At 36.1% G+C, this 17,998-nt stretch overlaps 1 protein-coding gene across 1 annotated transcript; it reads right to left on the bottom strand.

Annotated features, from left to right (window-relative positions):
• Nucleotides 1–2,788: 2,788 nt before the first annotated feature.
• LOC105056096 (probable inactive purple acid phosphatase 1) lies at nucleotides 2,789–17,998 on the bottom strand. Its single transcript, XM_073247772.1, is given in 15 exon segments — nucleotides 2,789–3,272; nucleotides 3,274–3,374; nucleotides 3,471–3,780; nucleotides 4,471–4,596; nucleotides 4,678–4,883; nucleotides 6,891–7,023; nucleotides 7,184–7,265; nucleotides 8,811–8,940; nucleotides 13,001–13,093; nucleotides 13,620–13,742; nucleotides 13,868–13,934; nucleotides 14,342–14,433; nucleotides 17,219–17,401; nucleotides 17,744–17,771; nucleotides 17,878–17,998. Coding segments are annotated over 13 exon segments (1,836 nt in total). The 5' UTR covers nucleotides 17,390–17,401; nucleotides 17,744–17,771; nucleotides 17,878–17,998; the 3' UTR covers nucleotides 2,789–3,070.

The raw sequence follows: 17,998 nt of genomic DNA, 5'->3' as shown, positions 1-17,998 counted from the left end.
TCCATACAACCTGACACAGAATAAAATTAGCCTGCCTGAGTTAAATTCAAATTAATTGTATTTGTTTACTAAGTATTTGCAAAATTTAGTTTTTGACATTTTTAGATGTTTTTGTCTTTCATCCCAGAACGACTCTTGGGCTCTATTAATACACATCGCATGTTTCACTAACATGTTTAAATATCAAGATTACAGGCAAAACATTCGAAAAAATTGTTATTAGACTATATCTTTGGAAAACAAAGAATTTGCAAAAGAAAAGTTAAAAAGGAAAAGAAAAAGAAGTGGGCTGTTCTAACAAAATCTCTCGGTGATAATTTTAAACTACTTACTCTAGATCAGATTATTCTGGAACTAAACTGGAGCTTAGGAGTCCATCCAGAAAGTTGCATGCAAGAGACTCTCGTTAGAATGCAGCGCAAGAAAAATAAAAGAAAGAATAGAAGATACTAGAAAGCAAACCAAGAGTGAAGTTTGATGTTGCTTTCTTGGTGGGGAGAAAATAAACCAAAAAGAAAAAGAAAAAGATTTGAGGTTGTTACTGGCTTGCCTCAACGGTATTAGCTTTTCAGCTGCCAAACAGACGCTTTAGGCCCCACATAAGTACTAGTAATGTGGCTACCTCTTTATGAGTTGGCAAAGGGACGAGGGCATGGCATTGAGCGGGTGATACCCTTTTTTTTTTTTTTGTTGGGGGGTAAAGAGTGGGTGATACTTGAAAGTTGAAATTTCCATAGTAGCCAGATATCTGGATCTCTTCCCCTCATCATTATCGCTTAGGAATAATGGAGTCTTCGACAGACTAATCCCTCTGCTTGGGAACACCATCATCAGATAGCCTAAATGAATTTTACCTTGTTTTATTTTTTTGTTTCAAAGAAATACCACCTAGTTAGTCTGATAGATTTTATAATAGAGAAACATCAAATCTAATAACACACGTACATACATATATTAATTAAAAAGGAGGCCTCTGCATTGGTAGGGCTTCCGTCTGTTATGTAGCAATAACATAGAGGCCTCCGTCTGCTACATCACAATGCACTCGCAATGCTTGTGAAGGTGGCAGGGAGGGGGACTAGTAGAGGGCGTGGATACACAGCTGGCATGGAAGAGATCAAAGAGGTAGAGGTCGGGTAAGTCGGTGGCACCAGTGGTTGTGAAGGAAGGGGAGAGGGTGAGGAGAGAATTGACGGCAGAGAAGTGGGTAAGGACAATAGCGCAACGACAAAAATGGAGTCAAAGGTGGTGATCTTATTGTTGTGGACAACAAGAAGAGAACCTGAGAGGGCGGTGGACATGACGGATGGGGGATTGCAGCTGAGGAGAGGGAGGGCAAGGGAGCGACGAAGGGTGAAGGAGTCGAAGAGGGAAGGATTAGAGGAAAAAAAATTATTTTTGAAGATATTTGTCTCCACAGTATTTTACCACGTATCATAATAACCTTAATCTACATTGAAACAAAAAAAAATTGAAGCATTTGCGCATGAAAAATCAAAATTGTTGGCTTATTACATTAAAATCATGCTTAACTGTGGATGATGGACAACATGAGAATTTTCTCGTGGGGTTATCCCAAGCTATTACTTCTCTCCATGCAGTCCGATAATCCATATCCCACCAACTACATCCAACCACATTTTAAATAATATTATTTTATATTCTTAAATATCGAGAATAAAAATAAAGGCAGCTACTCTTGATGATTAGAGATATTTTTTAAATTATACTTAAATATTTTAATTAATTGATATAGTACTAAAACCGAATCAAATATAAATGAGATGTCAATATATTAATATCTATATTTTAATATATTTTATTATATATATTAATATATATAGATACCGATATAAATGTCAATAGGTTACAAAAATATATATCTATATTTATTTTTAATAAATAAAAATATAAATTAAATATTGAAAATATAAATATGAGTAAGGTATGAATCAAGTAATTAAATATTCTAATTACATAATAAAAAATATTATTAAATAAATGATAAATTAAATTAATAAAATAGTAATATGATTATATATATTTAAAAAATTTATGAATATTATATAAAATTAAAAAAAATTATAAATAAACTCATATATTCAAACAAATAATTGTGACAAATATGGATACAGATACTATATACAAATAAATACTAATGAATACTCTGCTTAAATTTTTATCTATATTCAAATAGATCCAAATACGATAATAGATTAGATATTCATCTAATTTATTTTCATCTTAAATTAAAAAAGAGCTAAAAACAAACATTTAAAGTACTTCTTTTAAAAGAAAAGATCGAAGAAGAAGGGAAAGAAGAGATGAAAGTGTTTCAAAATAGTTAAAAATAAAAATAGTAAAAATGATGGATTCAAGAACTTCGTAAAATGCGAATCAAAATTTCACAAGGTTATCTAATAGCTTATAATGTATGCTATGCACAACATATAATTTTTAATTATTTTAACTATTTTAAAAATACATATAAAATAAATATAATACATAAATAGATAAAAATAAATATTATTTTAAAAAAATTACATCCATGTACCATATGGAATTATAAGCTGGTTATTATAGTAGGTAAACACTACCAAACTATGGTTGTGTTTGGTGATGGATTCCCTGTTCTCTGATGCTATGAGTCTATTTCACAGGGAAGAACAAGCATTCCAATGGGTTAGGCACTGCTTATAATCACTCCGAGGGTGATTAACCTCCTCTGTTGTTTAGGGGGGGAGAAAACAAACAGAAACATTGTTTGAAGCAGACAAGTCAACCAAAATGAACAAGTCAAACCAAATTGCTTCAAATATCTTTCTTGCTAGGTTCAACAAAGTCAATGAAGAACAAGAATTTCTATTTTAACAGATAAGCACCAAAGCTAGCATTTGCTGTTTGATCATGCGAACATGTCAAAAAAAGGAGCATGCGAGATTTTGTTCATGTACAAAGCAATCAAGGACTTCTGTATAGAACAACAAGCCATCTCAATCACTATCCCAATTTCAAACAGAGAGTAGACCTTCATGGTAGGCGATCCAAGAACAATTCCTACTAGTCCCATTCAAGAAGCTAAGGTGGTCCCTTGACAACTATCAATAGTACAAGCCAAGATATCTCGGTAGTCACGTGAGATTGTAAAGTGATCATAGACCCTCCCATTGCTGCTCTTTTTGTACTCGAACAATAGCATGGAATGGTTGAAAGCTGTGAGCTTCACAAATCCATAGTCGTGGTCTCGAACATAACTCCATTTGGCTCGGACGGGTGAAGTCAGCAAGGCTAGCACCTCCACCTCCAACGACTACATGGGTGGTTGCTCCAAAAGGACCGCTGTAGTGGTGCGACCCATTGCGCACACATGTATTCTGCAATACACAAAAGTAAATTAAGCAATCGAATCAACCAGACTGTGCTTCTAGATGAAAGTGTATCCTTTAATGACAAGTTAGCTAGGATATAACCTGGTAGACTGGGCATGTTCTTTCATAGTTGTGGACATGACCGTAGAAGGCAATATCGACCTTATACTTCTGCCAGAGTTCTTGAAGGCTCTCTCTTCCCATTGGTTCCTCCGTCGATCCTTCAGCACCATAAAAATCAGCAGATGAATAACCAAGAACTCTATGTGCAAGGAATATGAGCCATGGCTGTTTTTCCCTGTCAACTGATGATAGACAGTGCTCAATGAATTTATATTGCTCAGTTCCTGGTCTCCAATCATGCTCGGTGTCAGCTATACAGAAGCGGAACATACCATAGTCCGTTGAGTACCTGGAGAAATAACAGTGAGTTTAAGTTCAAAATCTTCGCAAGCAAACCATAGGTGTCTATGAGGAAGGGATGACAGTGATATTTAGAACATCAAAAATCTTAATAACGAATGGGAAAGGGAATCCTCAGGGTACACTAGCAACTTTTGTTGAGCTTTTCGGCTGAAAAGGCACTTTGAAGTCAAAATACAGAAGAACCTTGCAGCTATTATGCTATACGCTATACACTAATGTGAAACACAGGCACATGCCTTCCTCGGACATTTTTTTGGCCCAAAAAAAGTCAACGTACATTACCACAAGAAAATATCTAATTAAGGTACAAGTTCCGCAGAAGACTAACCACTAATGCTTCCTTAACAGAGTACTAGTGCATTGGTAAAAACAATTACCTCTCAGTGTAACAAAAAGATAGAAAGTTTTCTTGCTTCAAAGAAAAGTAAGCTTGATCATATTTATATTTGTTACTACAGATATCAATAAAAGGAAAAGAAAGTTGAAGATGATACAAAATCATCCTCAAAGGAACTTGTGGAACACTATATATGCCCTAGGATTGCAGTCCAAGACATGTCTGTATATTTAAATATTGATATCATAACAGCCACATGCATAGAACAACTCTAACAATAGAATAGCAAGGGGTAACTTCAGAACTTTCATGTCTCTAGCATTTTTATTTTGATCGTACCAGAACTTTGCCCTGTTCTCTGCAGGAACATAAAACATAGTTTCAGCTAACACACCACATTCTCCACCAGAATCCATATTCCCATAGAAGGATCCTGTTCCAGGCCAGTCTCGTTCATGGTTGCCGCTGCAGGTTAAATATGATAATCATTTGATATGAAAAAGATAGCGAACTCAATCTGATGATGAGAAACCAGACCAGACTAACCTTCCAACCATGTAAGGCACAGTTGAAGCAATAGGTTCAATTTGTGCAGTGAATTGGTCCCACTGTGATAGGTACCCATTTGCATAGCATAGGTCTCCAATATGGAGAACAATATCGATATTCTTCAAGTCCTTGACAAGCTGGTAAGTGGTGTTAAGAGATCCAGGCTGGAAGTCATGATACTCATTTGAACCATCAAATTCTGCCTGAAGAAGAAAAAGAGATGTCAGTGGGGCCAGGGCATCCACATGTATGTCCAGTGATGCTGCTCTAATTAAATCAATATCGGCTCAAGAATTAATAAAAGAAATTCCTTTTCAAGTGGCCTTAATTTATAACATATCGTATACGGTAAGGGGCATATGCTTTAATTATCCAATGTTTATGTGTGTGTGGCAAGTTTCAGACAATAGAAGTCATGAAAACCGACCCCAATTGTATATTTTCCTTTGCATGTCTTTAACGTCATAAATATAGGATGCATATTGTATCTCTACCATAGCACTTAGCATGGATTAAATTGCGGACCAGCAGGCACAATACAACGTTGTATATGCTGTGCCTAGTGGCAAGGTTTGCAAAGTATGAATAAGTGGAGGCATAATTGACGTACAAATGCTCAAGAAACTCCAATGTTTTCAGTGCCAGAAGGTGTCATAAATAGAAGCAACTTCAAAAATTCACCAAAAATAGCATAAATAAAATTTTTGCATGCAACCAATCCAACTTGTCTGTCATCAAGCTTCCCAACACAAGTTGAATCGCGTCAATTGGAGATCAGATGACAAAATTATAGCCAAAAAAATGAGGTTATATCATGAATCAAAGCTGTGAGCCAATGGTGAGAGCCTACTGTCAGAAGGGTGGTGACGGTGACAAGAACATTATCGGTCCAATTCTGACTGCAGAAACCCTGCTTTCAGTTGGTTTTTAAGCTCAAGTCACCCTGTGGATCATCAGACAGTAGTTAACATGTCTTCGAACCTAACTGATAACAACAGTTAGGTCACTGTCAGTTGGATTTTAGCATCCAATCACTCTTGAGGTGTAGCTTTTATTTCTAGAAGTTCTCTTTTGAATATTAGTCGAGTTCTGAGGAATCCCATGAATTTCGATCAATGTAAGGGCCTAGAACACTATAAATACCCTATGTACTCCCTTTTTTCAATCATAGTGAATTGAGTTCAGTTTTGAAGCATTCTTTGAGAGTGTTCTTGGTGGTGTGACTTTGCTTCATGTAGTGCAAATTTATAGCAACCTTCATGCAACTCAAAGGTGCTTCTTCTTATGCATGAAGCCAGTGCGACATTGGGGGATAAATGGGAAGCCCGAGAGGAGACTGGTGCAACTTTGGTCATGTCGAGGGGATCGGTTTAGCTTGGATTACCTTCTAGCTCTTCTTTGTTTCTTGCTTTCTGGTTCTAGTTCAATTAAGAGTCTTCTAGTTAAAATTATTTTTCTAGTTATTTTCTTGCTTTTGAAATTATTGTAAAATCAAATATATATTGTTTTATTTTCTGCAATTCTAGAGAACTCAATTCCTATCTAGGTTAGGACATGCCTTGTTCGGGTCTTGTCGGGTTGATCCTAGTAGTTTTGCACTTTGGATTGTCTCTTACTCATAGACATCCTTGACCTACCACTTCTGCAACCTTGTCTATGGTAGACCTTTCTGCTTTGGAATGTGCATCCTGACCTTATAGAGCCGGATACCTAGTCCCAGCGGTCCTGGCCTGCATCATATCATCTTTTCATCCATGCTTGGTGCCAGAACTGGTGGCGCTTGTGTGTATGACAATTTAACTAAAACAACAGCAGTGACCTAAATCAGCTACAGTCTGGTGCCAGTTGATAGTGAATGGAATTTAAGTGACAACCATTGCCAATTCGGCGATAGTTCCATTGCAGACAGATATTTGCATTTTTTTTTCAATGGGTTTCGATAGTTGCACTCCCTCTATCTTGTTTTCTAAAATCCTGTTCTATAATTTGACTTCTTCGAGATCATGGTGCAATAAATTAAATCATCAAAAACATTTGCATCCTATGCTTTCATGAACACAAATAGAGGACCGACTGGACTGGGCATGATCAGAGATCAGAAGGCTTATATTACCAGTATAAGAGCAAGACTTAATGAGTAAATGGGACATCAGCAGAACAATATTCAGTATTGATATATATCGTATTATAAGGTAGTGGAGAGTTTTAACCTTTCCCATATCACCAAATATGACAACTCGTTGTAAAGAGTCTTGCCCAGGGTATGGAGATGCTTTAAAACTGTATGTCCCACTCCAAACATATGAACCATTCAATAATTTATGCCCAAGCTTGTAAGTATACCTGCACATGAAATGTAACAATACTGACCACTGAGAATTGGATAGATCAACTCTATGACAACTGACAACTCATCATGCATCATATCGTTGGGTGTGCAGAATGAGTTTGACAATAGATTTTCTTGGACTGCAAACAAAGAAACAGAATAATGAATTGTTACATTAAATTAGGCCACAAATCCTTCAAAAAACTTGTATGTATAAAACCAGGATCACGCCAACCCACCGTCCGTGCAGGTGAACCTGTAAATAAGGAAAAAAAAAAAGATGCGGCATGATCCAATTATCTACATGGTATTCTTAATTCAAGCTTGGGAAGCAACAATCAGAAAAAATCATAGAGGACATTGATCACAAGCATTATACTCATATAAGAATAGAGGCATTTTTAGATTGACCAAATGGTAGGTTACTCATTTGCCATGATTCTCAATTTTAATTACAACTAATCATGCTGAAATCATGTGACCAGCAAAAAGGCAAACCTCATCAGAGAAATTGTACTAACCTTCTGGAACACTTTAAACAGAACTAAGTTGGATTATATCTAAATGAAATAACAATCAATGAGAAAGGCATTAAATTACAGGAAAGGCTAAGGGATCATCTTGCATTTCAGAAATTTGAAATGGAAGATAAAATATTTAAGAGTGAGTCCTTAATGCTGTTACTACAAGCCTGTGAAAATGATTATGATACTTCAATAAACACAAGGAGGAAGAGACTAGCTCAGTACGCATATAAGAACTAGGCCATGGCTCATATAACATGCTTATTCAATACATGGGTTCACCATAAGGTATTACCACATATAGACCATTGTTACGGTAGGTCTAATAGCTTTATTCTTTGGACTAATCAACCCGAGCTAGAATAACTTTTAGCCTCAGAATCTCATGTGTGGTCATACATCTTACTCCTGAAATTCAGGCTGCTTCGTCTGTTGGAGTTGTGCCACTAACATATTCTAAAAAGGTACTGAGATGAAAGAGGCCCAAAAAAGTATATTTACCGGGCAAGCATGCTGTAATACCAATTAAATCCATCATATATAGAGCCATATGTAGCAAAGGCTCCACCCAAAAATTGATATTACAAAAGAAAAAACTTGAAGGGAGAAACGATCAAAAAGAAAACAGACCTGTTTTAAGCATACATACTTCAATTCCAAGGAAAGAATTCTGAACAACACAAAATGAAAATTATACCCAGCCCAAACATACCTTGCAAAGGCAAATGACATGCACTTAAGAGACTGGCATGTTTAATGAAGTTTCCCTATCTGAATATAGCTTGGCTAAAATAACAACTTGAAGTCTGAGTCAATTAAGTATAGACTCCTATCTTGCAGGAAGTATCAAGCTTCCAGAGCAACGTGGACTCATACAAGATCTTAAAGTTGAAAATTAAAACAAGAATACAATTGCAAACTATGCAACAATCTTCTTCCATGTTAGTTCAAAATTATTATGCATTGAGGACACAGAGTCATTTGCAGAATTTTTCATTTAAGCCTTTACTTCTCACTAATTAATCATCGAAGCAGGCAACCCATTGATTATTACTAAAGCTTGAATATTTACAATGCTATTTTCAGAAGTAATGTACATTCTCATATGCTATTACCAGCTACATTAGATTTAGCAGGATTATGACATCACATGATTGAATACTTAAAAGTAGCACATTTCAAAAGAAGAACTTTCAATTTTTTGTGATTCAGTTCTGGATCATCAGATGGATCCCAAAAGTTGAAATAGATTCTGGAGTCAAGGAAAAATAACAAACCACACATGCTGTTACGACTGAAAGTCAATGTTCCAGCTGGGGAGCGGATTTGAGCTTCCCCTTGTAGACCCCATTCAACAAAAGGTTCTGCCTCCTTGATACCATATCCACTTGTCCATGTTACAGCCATCTAGCATCACAAAATTCTGAATTCACAACCTTAAAAAGAAATAAAGAGAAAACAGACGCTAGCATGTTGCTTGGAAAAGATTAACAATGCTGCTTAACAAATTTGGAAGAAACTACCCTATTCCATGTGCCAGCCTTGACATTGATGATAAATACAACTGAAAACCTGGAGTCCATTCATTAAAATAGGTGAAAGCACCTAAGTCAACATGGTATAGTACCACAGATCAAAAATAACAAATAGAATAAAAAACCTGGAGTCTATCTCTATAATAGGTGATAGCATTGAATCAATATGATAAATTTCAACAGATGAAAATAGTAGCCTAAGTAATGCTAGATAGAGATAAAGGTTCATGTTTTATTATGTTATATATGACATGTAATTTCAGAGTCAAAGAAATGGACAGAAGATTAGAGATTTGGATGACATTCAGTAAATAAAGAATGAAGATGATTAAATTCACAAAACCATGTCTCTTTTTGGGGTGGAGTGTGTCGGGGTGGGGTGCGTGGAGGCAGCTGGGCTCACACAAAAAGGCATAGTATAACAGGTAGAAAATATAGTATAATAAAAGTAGAGATGGACTTCAAGAGGGTGACCCTTGGAGCTACAGCAAGGTTGCTCCATTGCGACCTCGAGGTCACAGCTTCAGAATATTGTTGACCCAAGGACTGATTTTGATGATGCCAAACACTTAAGTACAAATGGTACTAATATTGGCTTGAGAGTATGGCATAAGATTTTTTTATGTTGCTCAAAGGCCACATGCTAACCCAAAAAGAAATCCTCTTCAAGATAACCAAAGTTCAAGTTCCTCAAAATTTTTAACAAGTTTTGGAAGAAAGGAGTCAATCCCTAGTCATTAGGAGCCAATCCCTAAATGTCTACAGGCTTAAAAAGAAGGCAGTTAACTCCTGAAAGGTTCGGGAGTCGACCCCAGATATCAAGAGTTGAACTCGCATGCTTGAAGTAGACTGGCGCAACCCACAAATTGACCCCAAGGATTTGACCCATAAACATCTCAAGGTGAAGATAGAGAGAAGTGAAACTTGATCTATTCATGAGTTGACCCCAACAAGACTGGAGCTGACCTCAGGTTTAAAGAGTCAACCCTAGAATGGCCTCAGAGTGAAGATAGAGAATAGTGAAAAATGGCTTGTTCACAAGGCAACCCCAGTGCCTCACAAGTCGGCCCTAGGATGAGATGAGTCGATCCCAAGGCCACAGTCAAAAGGCAAACTGCTGCCTAGAGATATTGTGCTTCACGAGTTGGCTCTTGCCAACAATAGTCGAACCCTGGAGAAGAGTCGACCCCTCTACGTCTAACAGTCTAACAACTAGTTTTTCAAAATTTCTCCAACGGATAGAAAATATGGACAACAATAGTTGGCTTTTCCAACGATCCAATTACCTCTTCCAATTATTTTTTGAAGATATTTAAGCAAGGAATTCAAGCAGGAAACTTAACCAATAAAAAGAAAGTGCATTTAAGAGAGTATTCAAGTCCAAACCTTCCACAATTCAATTCACTCAAAAAGAGAGGAAAACAAGTATTGAATAGCCTAAGCTACCAATTGAGTGATCATTCAATCACCTTTTCAGTCCTCTCTCAAGCAACAAAGAGGAAGTCAAAGCATCTAAATGAGCTACATCAGCGACTTCCATTGGGCTACACCGAGCTCATGTTTGAGCATTAAATTTTCACATTCTGTATTTAGTGGTATTTTTTTCAAGTTTCTTGGATAGAAATTTGAGGGATAAGGCTAGTCCAAGCCCAGAATTGCACAGGTATATTGGATTAAGCCTAGAGAGACTTGTTGGGAAAGGTTTGATCGATTACCTTTGATAAAATCAACTGGATTAATTGTAAGCCCGTTTAAAACAATCAGATGTAATCAAGGAGATTATAGTTGAAATTCCTAAGCAAAGATCTTGGGGAGTGGACGTAAGTGCCAAATTTGACACCGAACACTATAAATTTTTTATGTCTGTGATTGCATTTCTTTACTTGCTCTTATTCCTTGCTTTATAGTTTAATTTGCTGCATGCACATCCCACCCACTCTTTTACTTGGTAACTAGAGCACATAGTTTAATTGCTGCATGCACATCCCACTCACGCCCCCCCCCCCCCATTTCTCCCCTTTTGGGTTGCTATCTTTGGGCAGCAAACATAAAAACAGCCTCTCATGAGGATAAGACTGCAAACATCTAACCCTCCCTAAACCCGACAATAGCAAGAGTCTCATGCAGTAGGCTGCCCTTTCTTACAAGTAGAGATGGATTTTAGGAAAAAAGGATGACAAGAAGCAAGGCCAACATGAATACGTATAAAATAATAGTACAAAATTTTTAGAAACTTAGTTACCAGCAGCAGGTTAGGGTACAAGAGTGGATTTAGATGCAGGTACAGGGAACAATCTCCTAAAAACATTTTGAATAAGGAAACATTTGATGTGGAGATATTTTTTTATAGAGGTTCAGAAGGTTTGGACCACTATAAGTGGAAGTTTCCTGCTATTAAGCATAAAAGTACATAGCTTATCACATAACCATCTGATGACTCAAGATGACACGAAATAGATGCCAAGCAAGAGAAAAGATTTATGGTTTAGTTTCGCACAAAGAAGGCAAGCATCAAGGTATTTCCTTTACAATTTTTGAGTTAATAGAACCTAACATGGCTCATATTCATCTGAACAGCTTATGATGTAGTATTTGGAATGACTATCTAGCCCGGACAACAAAAAGGAATGGAAGCGTAAGCTCCATTGTAACTTGAAGGTTCATGGGTTCGAAATACAGAAATAACCACACACATGGGGCAAAGGCTACATACACATCTGACCCCCCGAACCCAATAATAGGAGCCTCATGTTCTGGGCCACCCCTTGTTATAGAAAAAAAAAAAAAAAGAAAGGTAGGTACATGAAGAGATACAAGAGCGCTTGAGGACAAGTGGCTTTTGGAGCCAATTTGGTGCTATATTTCCCTTTTTTACACATTAACTAAAAATATCCAAAAGGGGGTCCTTTGATGCATGTGCTGTTTGTTGAGGAATAAATGAATGGCAATACTATGGAAGGAAATTTTAGGAGATATAAAGGTTAGACAATTAGTTGGCCCTAAACAGAGCACATGGAACTTTAGTCAAAATATTGGAAGAATCAAGGGCTTCGAACAAGAGATCCCCCAAAGATATTTTCATCTTCTTGAATCTTTCTGCAAAACATGACTGCAGATCAACAGAGATTCATGAATAGGATTATTGAGTCTATGAAGTGAGATCCCCTTTCGAGTGTACTATATTTGTCAATTAAATATGAAACTGAAACCAAATTCCAGAATAAGAGTAATCATGCTCTAGTATGTTGCATTTAATGTAAACGAGGGGGACAATTTGCATCAGATAGGAGGGGCAGAATTAAGGATGTTGAACAACTCAAATTACTGTGTTAATAATTGCAAGAGAAAAGGAGTACATTTGGGACCAAGTTGGGCAGCAATAGAGAATTAATGGAAGGAAAACTATTTGTCATAATCTGGAAACTGCCACAGTTCAGTAGAAGGGGTAAAATATATGAGTTGAAGAAAAAGAGCATATCATAAAAAAATCTGGATGATTAGTGGAAATCTAGTGCAAACACATTCCAATTGCATAGTTGTTGGATCAGAACCAATGACCAATTAAGACCCACATGGCTGACCCAGCTTGGTAGGTAAGTCTTGTTTGACAGTCCCCCAAATGTAAATTTGGTTTTTGCTACCATCTTAGGATTCATAAAAGTTTATTGTGAATGCTACTTAAATATTTTGCCCATTCATATCATCCAAACATAGGAATATCACATCAGAATTTGGAAGTGGAAGAAAAATGGAAGCCATGCTTTGCATGTTGTACAACGTATTTAAACAGTCTGTTGTTTATACTGATTTAGAACTCCAGGACATGGTCCACACAGTTCAAAAAAGCAAGCAATAAATGAGATTGCTTCAGTTGATTCAGTATTAGCAACTAGGACATTCAAGTCACAAAGAAAAGGATGAAGAATGCTTACTTCATTCCAAGATTTTCCTTGAGCCAACCGTGGGTACACAGGCGCCTTTGGATTGGCAAAAGTTACCGTTTCCGAAACAGCAATCAGCTTTGGCTGTCATTTCAGTGGATACACATTTCATACATTCCAAGTTAGAATGCATCCATAGTTGGATGTGTAAGAATGTACATTTCTACAAAATTCAAGTCATGCGGACATAACTTAGCAGTCATGAGATAATAGATATAGGGAACAGAGCCTCCAAACTTGATACAAAATTTACTCTACTATGTTGTAGAATATTAGTTAAAGCAGCAAAACAGACTAACATTAAGCACTGGTCGCTATTCAGAAAACTGATTAATATTCCCCCTTTATAAGATCTTAGAAAGAACAACACAGATTCAGGAAATTTGGATTCCTGTTTCAAATTCATGGCAAATGGGGCCTGATATGAATTTCAAATCTCAGAAGAGGTCTTCTTGCTACCTTTTGACAATATGAAAAACATAAATTTCCCAAAGGATTAACATGCTAAACTTTTTACACGAAGAATTAAGTGCAAAGGCATATCACAGCATGGTTATTTTATTATAATCTTTTCATTTAGCCAAACAATTAAAATTCTTGTGGTACATACATTTGAGAGCCCACCAGAAAATAATGCAAAGGAAAAATCCTCTCTCTGATTGATCAGCTGAAGCTTCAATGTCCCTTTTCCTGTTTTATAGTAGTCAGCACTTGTGTAATTGGCATATTGATACTGCAAAGCATATATGAGTCTTCAACATTCACGTTCTAGACATATGTCACATTTTCAAGCATTGTTGTACCATAAATTCGATTTGTACATTAAAATAAGAGACAAAATTGGGAAACCAGTACAACCTTAACAGGGGAAGTGCACAGCAATGGTGGTTCCACCCATACATTGTCTGATGCACACATGGAGGTGCTGAAATTTTAGCAAGCAACCATATTAGATCCCTTATGTGATTAACAATGATCACAATCTTTACTAAAAAACTAATCTCATTTCTTTAGAATCATTTAAATTTTATGAATCCTGGGAATCATTTTGGCTTTATAAATCCTTTACTGCCATTAGATTCGCAATAGATTTTCTTTTTTGAGATTAGTTACAACTTATGCAAAGATTAGACACTTCCTTGCAACAAACAAAAACAACTATTAAATATACAAAAACATCAACTTCTCATGGACCAATTTTTTTAGACTTTGGATTATGACAAACAATCTACACAATTTAATTGGCTGTTTGTTATTTAATTCCTTCTTTTCCATTTCTAGGAGATACACTCAGAGAAGTAGGTCTTATTTTACCACGGGAAGTATTTTTACCTGAAATTTGCAGGAGAAAAAACTCCAATCCAATCATCATTTGATGAATTTGGATGACTGTATTCTAAAGTCACCCATTCACTATTTTGCCCCTGTAACCAATTATGCACATAACTTAGTATTGAAGTAGGACTGTAGGACTATTTGATTTTATTGGTTTGTGCATAACATGCACTATCCATGTTCCAAGCCCAAAAGCAACTATATATTCTTAGCATAGCAAAAAAAAATCTAGCTACCAAATAATGGCAATTTTCACTGCACCAAATGAGTAATGAAGCAATGACTTTGATTGTATACATCTGCATAAGCATATTTACTTTAATCATAACCTACCATTTACATGCAATGGTTATCTCCTCTATCTCAATGTTAAGTAGATGCAATCTGCAATTAAATAATTTATGGAACAGTCACAACAAAATTTAAGTTGTGTAAATGGATGCAATATGATAATGCTTGCATTTCCTCTTAAGCAAAATCCTAGCATCATATTCACAAACCACAGACTTTTACAGATAACACATCAGGAAAAGCCTTGCAGGCTTCCTTTTCTTTTATTTTTTCCACAATTACTTTCTCTTTGCTTGTTTATTAATTCTATAAATAATAAAAATACATTATAAAAAGTGAAGCTCTGATGAGTATATTCTTCACTGAAAAAATTGAACAATGTTGATCAGTGGAGAAGAATAATTGATATTGGAATTTGGAAGAAATAATTATGTCAATTTAAACAACTTAACTTGTAAAAGCCAATAAGCTCCACTGCTGATGAGGAAATGATACAACTCAGATGACAAGATAACAAGATGTCAGCTAAAAGTACATCATGATCCTAAAAAGAGCACGCATTTACATGCACGTGCCTATAATTAATATTCTTTGGATGATTTATGGGCTGATAACAAAAACATTAGAAGCTAGACTTGCAAGAAACCTAGGAATCTGAAGTAGGTAGAGAAGTGGCAAGAAAATAGTCTAAGAACCACACATGACAGAAGGCCCAGAAAACCCAAGCAACAAAGTCATTCAAGGCACTAAAAGGTGAGGTGGGGTTACTGTAAAAAAAGTTGATTCCCAATAGTGTGGTTGGTACAGCCGTACAGGCATATGAAATAATGCCTAAGATATTCATATCCCCAACAGGCAGGAAGTAGAAACATTAACTCCATAGCTCAAAGCACTCTCTCCAATATTTCATTGCAAGCGATGGTAAGTCTTGCATTGGGAAGTCTCCCTATGACAATTCTGCTTGCTCAAAACAACTAGTATTCCCATTTAACTGCTCAGGTGGAAAGTATAGCTGTCAGAATCGATAGTTTCTAATATGATACAAGCAATTCCTACATCTTTGTTCACCACACCTCCTGAGATGGTCGTGCATTAATCTGACTGTGCATTCCAAATTTCCAGTTGTCCCCAGACAAGTATGTAGCATTATGGCAAAACTATGCAAGTGAATGTTCTTATAAAGTAAAATGAAACACAGGAGTATCATGTACAGTAAAACAAATACATGGTTAAGTCATGAGGTAACAAGTATGATAGGGTAAGTGCCAGAAAAGTAGTTCCAGTAAAAGAGAGCCACTAAGACTCCAAAGAGTATAAAATGAAAGCACCAAGAAACAATGCTTATAAATGTAAACTAATTAAAAAGATAAGTGAAAAAATGTCGACTGATGATATCAACTAATCAATATATCAGAGGCTCAAAAAACTTAAAAGTCAATTCTACATAATTAGAGAACCATCAAATGAAGTCCAGTAGAAGGATAGAAAAGATTTAAAAACTAAACAGATTAAGAAAATCACTCCAGTAGTTTTAGTGACATGAATTAAGTAAAGGAAAAGCAAATTAATTGGAACTGAGTGGGTTTGCTTGTTGTGTTGGAGGATTGAGATGTTGGAACTCTCTGATGAAGAAAAGCTTGAGTTGATGGCTCTTGATGAAGGAAAAATGGTCCAAAGAACAATAAGAGACTCCAAAAATGTGCAAAAAGATGTGATAAAAACAGTGTTTGTATCAGGAAATGCTGACAATGGGAAGATAAATCAGCAGTAACCTATTTTTTGCCAATCCAACACCATGAACAAAGTGGTTCCAAAATTCAGATCATGGCGTCATTCGTAGTTCATTTGTCTGACAATTTCTTAGAAACTAGCAGTGGTTAGGTGGTTTGATTTTGATGTAGACCACAAAATCTCATTTTGGAGAGTGCAAGTTTGGCTATTGCTTCACACAATGCAATTGAATCCACTAAAGGAAGGAAATAGTCCATTATGCACTTCAGATAGGCTGATGCCCATTCATATAACTTTCTCTAGGCATATGAGTTTCTGTATTTGTATACATAATCAAGTACAGTCCTAAAAAAAAACTCAATAGTCTATACAATGCTCATTAAGAACTTCTGAAAAAATTATTTGACTTGAGTTGTTACCTTTCCTAGTTTCCAGATGATCCACAACAAAGTAGATATGATAAATCAAATTGGAAATACAATTAATATAAGGAAAAATAATTCTTGTGCTAAATGATATTTTGTTATTGTCTAATCTTTTAAGTTAGCGATATAGCTAGTTTTTGAATGTTCAAAATATTATGTTTACGCGACCATTGATTGATACAACAGGCAGCTGCTATCTATTGGTAATGATAATAGCAAGTTTCTTTCTTTTTTTGGATAAGCAATAATAGCAAGTTTCATAAGACGTCAGTGAAATAATGCAGTCATAGTAATACATAGTGTGCTCCTAATCATGCATAGATTATTCATTTCACATTAGGCTTACTATGCATTTATGGAGATTCAATTCTCACTTAACAAGAGCAAAGAACAGTTAATCCATGAGAAATAAGTCAAAGAAAAATACCTCCAACCCGAGAACAAGTGGAGAAACTCTAATATAGGCCGAATCATGAATGGCAAATGTCGATCTCTCAATAGCAATCCTCGAAAGGGGATGCTCCCCACCATGTCTTCCCATCCCAGAGCTCAAGAGGCTCAAAATAATCACCAATGAAAAGAACCTACTAAACCTCATCTTGCCCAAAACCTGATAATTTAAATTCAAAAAGATTAAATTTCTACAACATCAATCATTTTGTTTGATCAGTCTCAGATTATAGTACTAACGAGAAATAAACAGTTCCACAATGAAACAGACAGAGATGTGTTTATATTAGCTGTTGGAGGAAATCAACTCAAGAAATTGCTCGGCCAAAAATCAACTATACAAACCAAAAAACCAAAGTCCAATAGAACAACATTTTACACCGCAATGAAATGTAACTCTATTGATTTAATCACGGAGATAAGAAACTGATTACAGAAAATCCCCAGAAAACAACCTTTAAAACATAACAAAGCAAGAAGAAGATAGAAATAAGGAGCTTACCTGAACCCAATAAAGCCAGAGTGAGAAGCTAAAGGTGTTCCAGTTCCAGAATAAAGAACATATCAGATTATGTCAGAAGGGTAGAAAATCTTATCAGAAAAATAATCTTAGCTTATATTTGGTGAGATACGAACAAAATAGCTTGGAGAAGGGGTGAATAATTGGGGCCGAATATTCGGAGGGTGGTGGTGGTGGGGCGGCGGCGGCATCGTGCGTATTGGATGCCAGCTAATCTTGGCCTCTTAAGTACCTCCT

Source organism: Elaeis guineensis, chromosome 13 (assembly GCF_000442705.2).
Source record: "Elaeis guineensis isolate ETL-2024a chromosome 13, EG11, whole genome shotgun sequence".
Taxonomy (NCBI): domain Eukaryota; kingdom Viridiplantae; phylum Streptophyta; class Magnoliopsida; order Arecales; family Arecaceae; genus Elaeis; species Elaeis guineensis.
Note: the sequence above shows the minus strand (reverse complement) of the source record. Positions and strands in the feature narration are given on the sequence as shown.